The following is a 13,860-nucleotide window of genomic DNA, read 5'->3' as shown; positions in this document are numbered from 1 at the left end:
AAAAAAATAAAAGAAAATTGCCATGATTCGAGACTTATCCGGTGATCATGGAAATGCCACGTGGCCCTAGAATATTCCTTAAAAAAAAAAGATTTATTTTAATTTAAATGGACTCCGATTTCTCCGGCCAATCCTCTGAGCTCACTCCTCGCCGTCGAGTGGACCTCCGGCCATGGCGACGTGCTGTTGCTGTTCTGCGCCGCATCGCCCATCTGCTTTCCTTGGATCACCGCTTCGCCATCCCGTAAGCCTTTCAGTTCTTGACTCGGCCAATTCTGCTTCGTCCCTTTATTCGACTCGATGCGTGAAAGCAATAGGGAATTGTACCCTAAATCAGAGAATCTTCCTGAATCTTTGCACCATTTTCATTCTTGACACAAAGTTTCCGGGTTTAGACCGGAGAAGCGTCGTAGAGTGGAACTTCCTGTTGATTACCGAAAGATTTCTTTGATCTTTTTATCGTTCAATCTTTGGTATTTGATCTGCTTTCTCTGGAACAACTTTGTAGTGCAGATTGCTTCTTCCTTCTAATAATTTTATGTGATCTTTGATCGAGATCTTATAATTCTTTTCTCTGGCCATTTACAGGGGAATCCATTGTGCAGAAAAGGTTCTTTAGTTATGGTTTCTACATTTAAGGTTACTGCACTTTTTTGGGGGCCTAGGAGGATTAAGGAGCCACGCGAATTGAATCCTTCCTTAGGAGCGTACAAACTGTTAAAATCATCATCGGAGGTGCTTCTTCATGTTCTTCATTTTGTCATGGCATGGATGGATTAATATTTTATCTTGCTATCACTGATTTTGTTGAATCAGCTATGCAACCATAGGGTGTATCTGTGGATGATAAGACTCCACGGGAGATATCCTTGTCGGTTGTCTCATCAATTTCAGATATTTCTTCAAATGATTGGGATGCTTGTGCCACTGATGCAACTAGTCCTGAAAAGTTTAATCCTTTCATCAGTCATGCCTTCCTCTCAAGCTTAGAGGAGTCACGTTCTGCTATAAAGGTTGAACCCTTTACATTTTTAGCATCCTAGGATTATCTTCTCCCTGTTTCTGATTACTACTCTTGCTAATTATGCCCCCTGCTTCTTGCCTTATCTTTCTGTCTATTCCTTGCTAACTTTGTGTTAATCATCCTAGAATTCTATAATTGAGTTCCTTATAACTCTCAAATTTATGCATGAAGAGTGAAGGATGTCTTTTTGATTTTTCTTACAGCACAGAATTGATAACTCAAGAAGGTCCTCAATGTTAAGAAAGTAGTGCCAACTTCGTCTTGGTCTTGCTTTGAATGCACGAAGATGATTTGCAATTATCATGTTTGGCTATTACAGAAATCCTAATGTTACATAATGACCTAACATTATATTGTTATACATTTTAGGCTTGAAAAATCCTAGAATGCTAAGGCTGAGATGATCATTAACATTATCTTTTGATGAATTTTCTGTTTTGTGGTCTTATTTTTGTACTTTCTTCTGTCAAGAATGGAAATCAGAGCAACAAAAGAAGCCCTTGTTTATATTTAAATGAGGCAGCTAGAAAAGGCTGCAGGGATATTGGTTCTCAGTAAAAAAAACAAAGAAGCAGTCCTGCATAGAGTCTGACCAGATATAGCAAGTAACAAGGTTCAGGGTTGGATAAGTAATGCCTTGAGAAGTAGGCCAATAGTGCATGCTCTTCCTGCAGAAGTCAATAATTCTTCCACTTTGCAATTCATAACCGACCCCTTGGTATACATTTACAGGTTGTTGTACGGATTTCTTTAGTACCAATGTGATAGTTTTCTTGCTGACTTTTGAACTACTGACATCATATTTTTCTGTCATGTGTTAGTGTCCTGTGACTCATGACATGTTTCATGTCCTCTGGAGGTCGTGAGGACGGTATGGCATTCAAGATGCACAATTTAGTTATAGTTTCTTGCAACTTGTAGCCATTCTGATGGACCCTTTGACATATTCATTTAGGATTTTTTTTTTTTTTGGTGAACCTGATTTTTTTTTGGAAATTACTATTTATAATTGGATTCTCAATGAGAAAAGGGACCTAAAGAATTTTATATCATGGTTGTAACATTTCAAAGTGGAGCATCTTAGTTCAATGATGGAGATAAGTTTGTTGGAGAAACAGGCCTTGTGAGTTCCATGACTTTTTTTTCTTTGTTGCATTGTTGACACATTGTCGGCACATTATTGTTTTACGACATGACAAACAATTGTGGTACTGATGCAAGTTTGTTGAAGTATCATATTTGGTCTCCTCTGGCACAAGATTAAGAAAGTGGTACCCTCCGACGATCTTATTCACTTTAGATCATCTTCTTCTTTTCCGTGTCAAATTTTGGCATTTAACATTGAGATTGCTGCGTGCATGAGTGACCGAGGTCTCTATTGATCGTTTATCTTAAACCATTTCAGGAAACAGGATGGTTGCCTCAGCATATTGTTGCTCAAGATGAATATAAAAATGTAATAGGTGTTGTTCCACTTTATCTTAAAAGGTTTATCATCTCGCAAGCTTTTAAAGCTCTAATGCTTTTATTTATCAACAATATAAGCTAGTGCACGCTGATCTACATTAGCTGCCTTTAACAGTGGCTGAGATGAGCTATTGTAATTTGAAATTGCAGTCACTCTTATGGAGAGTATGTGTTCGATCACTCCTGGGCTGATGCTTACTACAGATATGGATCTCAATATTATCCAAAGCTGCAATCATGTATACCTTTTACTCCCGTAACAGGTCATAGAATACTAGTTCGTAACACTTGGTATACAGATCAGGTGTTTGACATGTTAGTCATGGCCCTGAAGGACTTGACTACCAAGGTATTTCATAAGTTAAACATATTTTTTTATTTTCAGATGCTGTACAATTGTTAATTCTTTTATTAATCATGAAGCCACTTTCATGGATTTCTTGAATATCAATTTTATTTTAGGCTGGCTTATTAATTTTGGCATAGCATGGCACAGACTAATCAATGTGCACTGCTCACGATTATATCTCTTGCACTCTCCTTTGTTAAAAGGTGCTGGTTCTTTTCTTTTTTCTTTTTCTGCTAATGGGTTTCTGGTGTAGTAGAATGTGGAGACAAAGTAATCAAACGATGGTAGAAAACTTAGCATGTAAAAACATACACTTTTTTGCTTTATTGTTTACTACTTATTTAATTTTTGTTAAAGTTTTCATAAATGCGTTGTTGGTGTATGTTACATGAGAATCGAGTTGTTTGGCATTATCTAAGTCTTAAGAGATAATTGGATTGTTCAATATTATCTAAAGGCCTAAGACATAACTAGTACTTGGTCACCTCCTAAAATAAACTTTGTAGTCATTGTGCTGTAATTTGGGATCAGTGTTAAGAATGCTTTCATCGATAAGAATGTTCTCAGTTAAAAATGTAGTAGGTATTTTTCAATGGTATGGCAGCTACTTTGTTGAAAAGTTGGGATACCAGAAGCATGTGATACTTCATTAACCACATGCTATTGTTTAATATTTTTACAGCTCCGGATCTCATCGTTACATATCACTTTTCCATCTGAAAATGAATGGCACAAGTTGAAGCAAAGTGGCTTTTTGCCAAGGATAGGAATACAATATCATTGGAAAAACCGCAATTATAAAAAGTGAGTGGAAAGAAAATGATTAAATTTAAATCTTTATTAATTTGTTTGCTCTTTCTAGAATGATAGAAATTATGTCTTCATATTCCTTCTGTTCTTTCATCTAGTGGTGTATGAATGAATAGAAAAGTTTAGCATGCATTGGCATGATATGGATAAGGATGTACCTTGCACTTGGTGGCCCTGATATTCATACCTCGTCCACTTGATTCTAATTATGCATCAGGAAAATGGTAGTTTTCTGATGACCCTAAAGGTTTTTTTCCAAATGCAAATGTTGTCTGTTCTCTTTTGCTGAATTGATGAAATTTGTATATGTTTATGTTGAATATGTAACTCATGTCATTTTGATCTGACAGTAGCATGTCTTGTACAGTTGCATTTCTTCTTTATTTTCTTCTTTTTCATATGAATTTTAAAGATACTTGGGTTCTTTTACTTTGCTGAACTACCATTCCAACATGTCATACTTATGGGTTTGTTTTCGATCATGGTTAAACAGCTGATATTAGCCTACATGATTTGCATCCAACATGGAAAGATGAGTTCACTGAAATATAGGATTTCCAGTTACTAGATGAAACATAAGCTTTAAGACTTCCTAACACTTGTAAATTATCATTTGCTTATCTATTGATTGTCATTTTGTTAGTTCAGCATGGGGAATATCCATGCTTCGGTGGTTGAGGTAATGATGTTAAACTTAGTTTGAAGCTTGTGAATTTGATTCTTCTAGACTGTATTAATTCTCAAATGAACATCTTTCCTAAAGATTTTGATTCTTCTAGACTTCTAATCTTAGTTAATTTCACTACCTTTCCTGATGTACTTTTCTAGAGATGGTTAATATGCTTTCCAATATCTAATTAGTTATAGTTCCGTTACTTATTATTGTTAATATAGGAAAAAAAATCAGTCAAATTCCTGTTTTGTAGATACCAAGGATTTGAATCTTGATTGGGTACTAGTTTTAGCATTGGTCAGATTGGTAAGGTACTGGTATACTGACCATACATTAATTTATACTGCTTAGTCTCATGGAAAAATAATTAAAGAAATTACCTACTGATACTGAGCAATATGATCTGGTATTGATCTATGATTGAACCATGAATAGTCAGTATGTACTTTACTGGTTCGACCAAGATTTGATGCCTTGGTCAAGACATATCCTGATGCTTCATGTAAACATTGATCATTTGCAATTTGCAACTCTGTAACAATCTTCATTGAATGTGTTTGCCCTCAACAGTTTTGATGACTTCTTGATGGATATGAAGCAAAGCAAACGAAAAAATATCCGACAAGAGCGGAAAAAGGTAATCTCGTTACCTTTGTCTCTTTAATATTTCATGGGTTGAAATTTTCAGTTGTCTTGTAGACATAACAATCAGTGTTTAAGAATTGAAAAGTAATTACACTAGTTCTGCATCTGTATATTGGAAAATCTATTCATTTGTCATGTTAATGGTCTTATTTAATTTTTGTGATTGGTTCAGTAATACAAATGGTATGCTTGCCTTTATTCTGCATCATCTATATTTTGTCTGCATTGTTGCCAAGTTTAGCCTGTGGTGTTTTTGCAGCAAATTTGTGCAGTTTATTAAATACTTTGGTGTGAATTTTGGTCAAGTGGGGTTTTCAACTTGTTTTTCATACAATAGATATACAGTTGAAGTCTGATATAATATGTAACTTGATGTAGGGGCTTAACATGTCCACATGGATCCTTTTCTGCTAGTGAGATATTTTGAGGGCAATATTACTAATCAAGTTAGGCAACCATCAAATCCTTATATTGTTTCTACTAAAGTCTTATAGGTTTTCCTCTACCTTTCATTGTGTCAATAATATGAGCATTTTCAAGTCATCCAAATGAGGATTGATAACAATCGTTTCCTTAGAAGACAGAAATACAAGACGTACATTTGGCAAAGTCAGAGGTACTTCACTAAATGAATGCAGGTTGTTTTCGGATGTTTGTGTAGGTCCAGCTTATATAATGTAGTAGACTTGTCAAAAGCAATTCAGTTCAAGTTTGAAGTTTTTGCAAGATAGGGAGGAGAAATACTGAAGCTGTATCGAGGGAGAAAAAGGATCTTAATTAGGATACAAATACTGTACATTGAGATGACTGGAGAAAGAATTATAATGAGGAGTTAATGCTTAGTGCAGTTAATTAAACAGACCAAAGCCAAATGAAAAATCTCATATTTTGATGGAAAACTACAGAAATGAAGACAGGTGAGAGATATGAAATAACCAACATGGTGAGCCATACTATCTTTAGGACAATATTTTTTGTAAACTTTCGTCTGCTTCCTTTACATGTTAACCATTCATCAGTATCAGGATTAACAAAAGAATCATGCAGCATTGTGTTATCCAAATAATTCTTGTATATGATTCTTTTCCAGTAACTTTTATACAATTATTTTACCCATGTTCCAATTAGTTAGAGGCCTTAGCCGATTACATATTAGGATCCTTTACTAGATAGCATTCATTTTAATGTCAAGTGGATTGCCAAATGATACATGTCTGTCTCTACCAATAATTATGTAAAAAATGATTGATCTATATTCCTGTTATATTGAAGCTTTAACCAACTATTGTTGGCTCCTTTGTTTTGATGAAGAAACATAGTTGATGGATTAAACGAATTAATCTTTTTATTCAAGTTGCTTGCAAACAAAAAGTCAGCAAAGTTTTTTTTACTCATCTGAAGATTTAGGTTGCGTTTGGGAACGCATTTGCATTTTTAATGTGTATTTGGAGAAGGGAGATTAAGTGAATGTGCGGTTGTAGAATATTTTGAGTGTTTGGTAAAAAATAGATGAAAACTGCATCTCAATGTGCATTGAAGTGAGTCTTGTTTGGCAAAATTGTATTTCAAAAGTCCATTGAATATTATGTGACAAATTTATCCTTCTAAAATTTTAAATATTTATTCAAAAAAGAATACATATTTTTTATTTAAATTAATATTTAAATAAATAAATAAAATAAATGAATGTACATATGCAATCTTACAGAAAGTTTCGTATGACCTAGATATATAATAAATAAAAACTATAATCATATAAATAAATATAAAATAACTTTTAAAATAAATAAATAAAATTTCACCTTATAGAAGATATAAATCATGATAGTTTCTTATTAAATTATATTGACAATTTTGTGATTTTAAATAATGTCATAGGGTACTTTGAGAATTTAAAAAATTACATTAGCATCCCGCAAATACTGAAATGTTCATTTGAGCATCTTCATTGTAGTATCTAGGCCAAATGCAATTTGAAAAAAACTTATGAAACCCTCATTGCACATTTCAAATGTGTCCCCAAATGCACCCTTAGAGACATGGATTTATTGACTTTGATGTGCAGAATGATGCATGTTAACATGCAAATTCATAAATTCAATCGCTCGATCGTTCATCAAAGATAGCTAGATAGAGCTGACACATTGTAAGTGATGGTACCTAACGTTAGCCTCACCTTGTTTGGTGGTGTCTCTTATTAAAAGGGGGTAACTATCTTATCCAATGGTGGCATCTCCGACCTTCAATGGGCATCTAGCGATGGCATTGTCTGGTTGTACCACTACCAAGAAGCTGCTATGTGTCTAATAACTAGATTTATGTAGTCGACTCCAAATAGATTTATGTATTTGACTCCAAATAGTTAGGACTTCACGACTTTGTTGTTGTCCTTGCTGTGTAGGTGAGAAGGTGCTACTTTAAAAGGGTGAAAGGGTGATCTACTGAAGTCTTAGTAAAAGGAGAGTGAATCCCAAGTGTAAAGATAACATCAAAACTATACAAAGGAGGAAGCTGTAAAATGGGTGTTTGAACTTGGTGAAAATGACGTCAGGAGAGGGGGAACTGGGAGTGGGAGTAGATAGTGAGCCGAATCAATATGAAAAGTTTTGTTTCCCTTGTTATTTCTTGTGTGTTTTATTTCATGAGTTCAAGCTTAAATTAGCTTGCACAAGTTCTAAATTGAACTTGCAGTAGTTCATCCCCCTCCTCTCTTAATGCCATTGATCCCACCAATTATATGTTAACATCCACTTGAACTATGATATCTTTGAAACCCAATCTAGAGTGATAAATCATTACCTGTTTGCATGCATGGCTTGTAATCTGTGTGAAATTTCTCATGCAGGTCCTTACACACAATTTGAAGATGAAGCGTCTTTTTGGGGATGAGATAAAGGTCAGTATTTTGTTTCACATAATGCGTTTCTTAAGATCAATACAATTCATATGGTTGTTTGAAGATATATTCTTTACATCATATACCTGCCAACTGCATATGCTTCTGGATATTTTAAAATTTTTAATTGCAATAATTTAATGATGTATTGCTAACATAGGGCCATCTTAGGCATGGTTTAGATAAGTGAATTCGTCTTTTGTTTTACATTGACTGGAACTCCCATGCCTCAAGTTCTTACTAACAGTTAGCTTGATATATTATTGCAGGCCAAGCATTGGGACTCTTTCTATAAGTTCTACAGGAACACAACTGATAATAAGTTTGGTCATTGCTAACCTCCAATTTTTTTTAGTATTTTGTTGTGCATTTTTTATTATTTTAGGCATTGGATGTTTACCTTCTAGGTATTTGTGATCTATATGTTGTGACCTTATGTTGGTATTGAATTGATAGATAAGATTTGGTCTGATAAGATGCTGTTTCTTGACTTGCAAGAGTGGTGCTTAATTGACGGGATGGGCATCCTGATCTTAGATTACTGGTGTAAAGTTTGAATCCAGATGGCTTTTGCAGAAATTCACATTAGATGTTCCATCTCTGGCACTTGGTTCCCATCTGCTTTTTTGTAATTGCTTGTGTAATTGAACCAATAAGATGCCATGTTTTCTTGTAGCAATGTTGCTGCAATTGTAGTTGTTATAATAGCATTTTTAATTTAGCCTTATTTCCATAAAGCTGTTTATGATTGTAGCATTTTATTGTTGCAAGTTTCTTATTATTTTGTCTCTCCAAAAAACAGTTTCTACTTGCAATGAAGTGATGAACACACTTGCATCTGTAAATACTGATCTTTTACTACTATGGTTTCTTTTAGACCTATTTTGACAAATCACTTATTTTGTAGATGGGGTAGTGCTTATCTCACAAGGGACTTCTTTCACATCCTGGGATCAAAGATGGGTGATCATATACTGTTAATTGCTGCTGAAGATGAGGGTGAACTTGTTGCTGGGGCTCTTAACCTTATTGGTGGTGATACATTGTTTGGTCGCTTATGGGGTTGTCTACCACATGTTTATTTTCCAAATTTGCATTTTGAGGCCTGCTACTACCAGGTAAATGTCTTATTACACCTAAAACTAGAAAGACCACTCTTATCTAATCACATCATTTGATGGAATTAAGTTATAAATGTCAAATTCTATGGCGTGGCAAAATTTTGATGTTTTGATCAAGTTTTAAATTTTGGTTTGATTTAATTTTCATCTAAGACAAACAAAGAAACAGACTGGGATAACCGCTAATCTTTGATTGATCTAGTTATACTTTAATTGGATTGTATCATTTCTTTCTGGGTCATCAGACTGATCTTGTCCCATTTCTGGTTCTAACTAGATTGATAATAATTCATTGACAGCCATATCTATGATAGTGACTAGCATCAAATAGAACAAAATCCATTTGTCACTTGTACTTGAGCGAAAAATATACTTTCAAGTTTCACACAAGGATTTAAATTTCGAATAATACCGTCTGTATTGAGTGGTACGTACCGGTCCGCCAATAGACCGATACGTGAACTGCTCGTAATCGGGCGGTACCATCGATTGAGACTGTTTTCGCGCCATTACCATCCGAAATCGGTCGGTGACGGTCGATTTCGATCGTCGCTGCCCGTTACCGGGTGGTATTAGCCAAGGGAGCAGAAAGAAGAGGGAGAAAAACAGGGAGAACTTGGAGATCCGACGCTGCTCTCCCTCGACGATCCCGATCCGTCGTCACCCTCCATGGATGCTGCAAATGAGATGTCGCCTCCTCGTCTGAGGCGACGAGGCCTCGGCGTCGTCGGCGACTTCTCCTCATTCGCGCAGGGAGAAGAAGCCTCGGCGACGTCGTGAGGAGAAGAAATCGGGTGTCATTGAGGTGACATTTCTTCTCCTCACGTGGGAAGAAGAAACGAGGCGACATCACCTCGTCACCCTTTTTTGCGCGGGGAGAAGAAAGCCGAGCATTGTCGAGGCGACCTTTCTTCTCCCCACGCAGGTAGAAGAAACGAGGCGACGTCGCCTCGTTACCCTTTTTGCACGGAGAGAAGGAAACCTCGATTTCTTCTCCCCACCCGGGTAGAAAAACGAGGCGACGTCATCTTTATATATGTATATATATATATATGTATATATATATATACACACCGAGTGGTACACCAAAAGTACTGTTCGGTATACTCGTACCATACCATACCGAGCTGATCTCGATGCTCCGGTATGGTACAAAATTACGAACCTTGCTTTCACCTATTCATAGCCAAGAAAGATTTTGCAATGCTGAATGTGACTAGTGTAATTGGCTTGGTGAAATAGTTTTACTAAGTGGCAGGGATGCTGAACAATACTTGAGAACATGTTAGTTTTTTTAATCAAATCTCTACCTCAGAACTTACAGGAGAGATTGGTAAGTCTGGAAAGAGTGCTAGATTGCAACTTGCTGGATATATACTTGGGATGATTCTTTACCGTAGGAGATATGGAGTTCCAGAAATAAATGTCTCTTCTAGGGAATCATAACGGATGTTGAGGAAGTATTCAACTTTTCCATCAAGGGTTCTACAGAGTGGAAGATAAACATACCTTTGAAGGAAACCAAAAATCATGTTGAATTTTGTTTTATGGTGAAAATGATTTTAAATAATATTCACCTTGGTGCAAATTTGTTTTCTTTTGTTTCATTCTTTTTTCTTTACTTAATAAAATTATAATGAATTAAGATGAGATGATCTACTTATCAATGTCTTAAAAAGAATTTTTACCCTCTTTTTGATTTTGTACTAGCTCTTTATTCAACCTCTAAAGGCACAAATGACTGTACTTTTATTAAAATGGTGTTAATATGACATCCATTCTTCTTTTGTGCCTTGAAATCAAGGTTTTTAATGTCGAATAATATCGCCTGTATTGGGCGGTACGTACCGGTCCGTTGGGTGGTACCGTCGATTGGAGTTGTTTTCGCTCCGTTACCACATTAAATCGATCGGTGATGGTCGATTTTGACCGTCGTCGCCCGCTACTGGGTGGTATTAGCTGAGGGAGAAGAAAAGGGAAACCTGGAGATTCGGCGCCGCTTTCCCTCGACGATCCCGATCCGTCACCGCCCTCCCTTGCTAGACGTCGCAGATGATGTTGCCTCCTCCTTGTCGGCGACTTCTCATTCGCGCGGGGAGGGAAGAAGCTTCGACGACGTCGTGGGGAGAAGTAACGAGGTGACAACGTCGCCTCGTCGCCCTTTTTTGCATGGGGAGAAGGAAACCTTGGTTTCTTCTCCCCACGCGGGCAGAAACCGAGCACGGGGAGTATCGAGGTGATGTCATTTTTTTTACTTTATATATATATATATATATATATATATATATATATATATACCGAATGGTACAATGAAATGTACCGCTCGGTATGCTGTACCATACCGTACCGAGCTAAGCTTGATACTCTGGTACAATACGAAATTACAATCCTTGCTTGAAACATCTCTTTCCTAGCTGGTACTTCACCAAGAAACTTGATACAAATATTGTGCTGAACTGCTAATATTGTCCCATACTTTCTGTAAACCCAAGACCCCTCATTCTTGGTAATTTGGTGTAACAAAAAGTCCTGTTTGATATAAGGAAAACTTACTAAAGGTGGAAGCTGGAATGAGGGAATCTTTAGTGTTATCAATGATCTGGTTAGCTTGATTGACTTTTCATAAAGTCTCCAGCGAGAACAACTAAAGACATGGATTAATGTTGGAAACTAAATTTTCCATATCAGAATCAAGGAGTATACTACTGGATTAATCCAAGTCTGCACTAACACTAATAGAATCGAATTCAATATTCTAGGGGAGAATGAGATGATGATCGCATAGGAGATAATCAGAAGATTACTAATGTTTATCTTTGCTGCATATATACTTTAACACAAGCTGAATCATCTTCTAGGCAATTGAAGCTGCCATTGACTTGAATTTGACCAAGGTAGAGGCTGGAGCTCAAGGGGAGCATAAGATTCAGCGTGGTTATCTTCCTGTCACAACATTCAGCTGCCACTACATTCTGGATGATGATTTCAGAAAAGTTATAGACAATTTTCTTGTGTATGAAACTGAGCAGGTATGATGTTCTCCTACCACTTTTGAGTTTACTGAATATTTTAGATAATATACTTGTGACTTGTGAGGATCTTACTTAAGAAATTACATGTCATCATTTTTGCTAATCATGAGCTACTGATAGTCTTGATAATATTTCTATTGTTCATGTCAATGGTATGTTTTATCTTTTCTTGATTAGCACATAATACGTGCATTGAGTTGTCAGTGGAATGATACACATTGATTTGGTCTAACCTAGACTAATTTGATCATTTTGAACCATTTATTCCAAACAATTTAATCTCAACTTCTGACTGAATTTGTTTTCAGTTGAAGCTTTCTTGATGTGCAGACAAGTGAATTGGTTATTGTTTATGTGAACTCAAGCTCATCAGAGTGTTGATCTAACCTTGGACTAGTTACATCTGCTAAAGATTGTTAAGCAGTCTGAAAGCAACTATTCAATGCAATATGTTATTCTCATGCAGATTATAGATGTAAAGTCACAGAATTTAACTTGCATATCATGTTTAAGCCTCCCCAGAGTCGTAATAACATTCATTAGTAGGCTTAGTAGGCAAACTGTCCTACTCTCGAGTCATTGCAGCATGAAACATTGCATGATTTCCTTGTTGGACCATTTGAGACTCCTCGATTGTGGTTTATGCAACCATATTTTGAATCTGCACATCAAGTTTCTTTGGAAACAAGGATCAAGGCTTCTATTCTTCAGTTGAAGATCAAAATTAGGGCTTAAATTGAATTTCTACCCCTTGATTATGATCTATGACATAAAAAATCCCAAGAAACAGAAACCATGTAAATTAAGGACCTATTGCATGTTCATAAGTCACTGATAGATTTTTCTAAAATCATTGATACACTAAACTATGATCATTTCATTTGATATCTGAGCCACTGGTCCAGTCTCAAACATCAGTAGATACATGCATGCTAAAATTCAGCATATTTTGATACTTTAAGACTTTTAATCAAACTAAAACATGTTTTATGTTGTTAAAACTGTTCTTTTTTACTTTTAGATGAAAAATCATTAATATATATGACCACTTAATTGACTTTTAAATATTGTGTATCATGATTCCTGATCTTCAATTCTGGTGCACTTGTAGATCATATTCAATGTTCTTCAATTTAGGGGCCGTCTCAATTTGTAGGGTCAGAATCATAACCTTTTCGATAGGATATTTGCTCAAGATTGCAAGGAATTGCACCCTAAAAAGAGTGTATATGTTGGAATGCAACTCTTGCTGAGGACTATATTATCAAGTTTTAACATGGGTAGTGAAAACTTTAGATTTTATAGATGCTTCACCTTTCAAACCTGGAAACCTTTTCCGGCAGAAGTATGTTTTGATGCTTATTTCTTTTTCTTTCTTTCTGATCATTTAACTGTTTTGTTGGCAGGTTAAGCATGTCATGCAGTTGCTTCATGAATCTGGGCCCTTCAAAGAAGGAATCATATAAATAACTGTATCTTAATCTTTAGAAATCAGCGACGAACAAATTGACTCACTGTGATGATATGTATATACTTATTCCTCTAGAATCAACCAAATGGTTCAGGTTTCTTTATAATATAAAGAAGAATTGGGAAGAAGGCCAACCTGGTTATTCCAAAAAGAAGATTCCCTGTAGCTGTGTGCAAAGTCCTACTTTTGTATTTTATTTGTCAAGGAGAATAACTTGGATGATTCCTTTGATAAGATTTATATAATAAAATAGTCACACTGCTCTTTAATAGAAGTTAGTTTGTGGTTGTTTACTAATTATTGGAAGGCATAGTTATGAGAACTGAACTGGTCACTGAACCAGCCAAGTCTAGGCTTGCTGGACACTACTGG

At 35.8% G+C, this 13,860-nt stretch overlaps 1 protein-coding gene across 3 annotated transcripts; it reads left to right on the top strand.

Moving 5' to 3' along the window:
* The first annotated feature begins 130 nt into the window (after window positions 1-130).
* On the top strand, window positions 131-13,762 carry LOC103995958 (uncharacterized). 3 transcript variants are annotated; one of them, XM_009416730.3, is made up of 12 exons: window positions 131-244; window positions 589-735; window positions 831-1,013; window positions 2,430-2,512; window positions 2,642-2,840; window positions 3,523-3,644; window positions 4,894-4,960; window positions 7,814-7,864; window positions 8,134-8,186; window positions 8,772-8,982; window positions 11,884-12,014; window positions 13,424-13,762. In XM_009416730.3, the coding sequence occupies exons 1-11, from the start codon at window positions 173-175 to the stop codon at window positions 11,983-11,985; spliced, it is 1,290 nt and encodes a 429-aa protein (XP_009415005.2). In that variant the 5' UTR covers window positions 131-172; the 3' UTR covers window positions 11,986-12,014; window positions 13,424-13,762. The 3 variants fall into 3 exon arrangements, with proteins under 3 accessions (XP_009415005.2, XP_064936734.1, XP_009415003.2); XM_065080662.1 differs by having other exon boundaries at window positions 11,880-12,014; XM_009416728.3 differs by having other exon boundaries at window positions 11,844-12,014.
* Window positions 13,763-13,860: the final 98 nt, after the last annotated feature.

Source organism: Musa acuminata, chromosome BXJ1-8 (genome assembly GCF_036884655.1).
Source record: "Musa acuminata AAA Group cultivar baxijiao chromosome BXJ1-8, Cavendish_Baxijiao_AAA, whole genome shotgun sequence".
In the NCBI taxonomy this organism is placed as follows: domain Eukaryota; kingdom Viridiplantae; phylum Streptophyta; class Magnoliopsida; order Zingiberales; family Musaceae; genus Musa; species Musa acuminata.
This window is presented reverse-complemented; position numbering and strand designations above follow the sequence as displayed.

Excerpts from the sequence above, each read along its gene's own strand:
- LOC103995958 (XM_009416728.3), top strand. The coding sequence starts at position 173 with ATGGCGACGTGCTGTTGCTGTTCTGCGCCGCATCGCCCATCTGCTTTC. Across the intron at positions 1,014-2,429 it reads AGTCACGTTCTGCTATAAAG|GAAACAGGATGGTTGCCTCA; the intron begins GTTGAACCCTTT and ends AAACCATTTCAG. Across the intron at positions 12,015-13,423 it reads TTGTGTATGAAACTGAGCAG|GTTAAGCATGTCATGCAGTT; the intron begins GTATGATGTTCT and ends TTTTGTTGGCAG.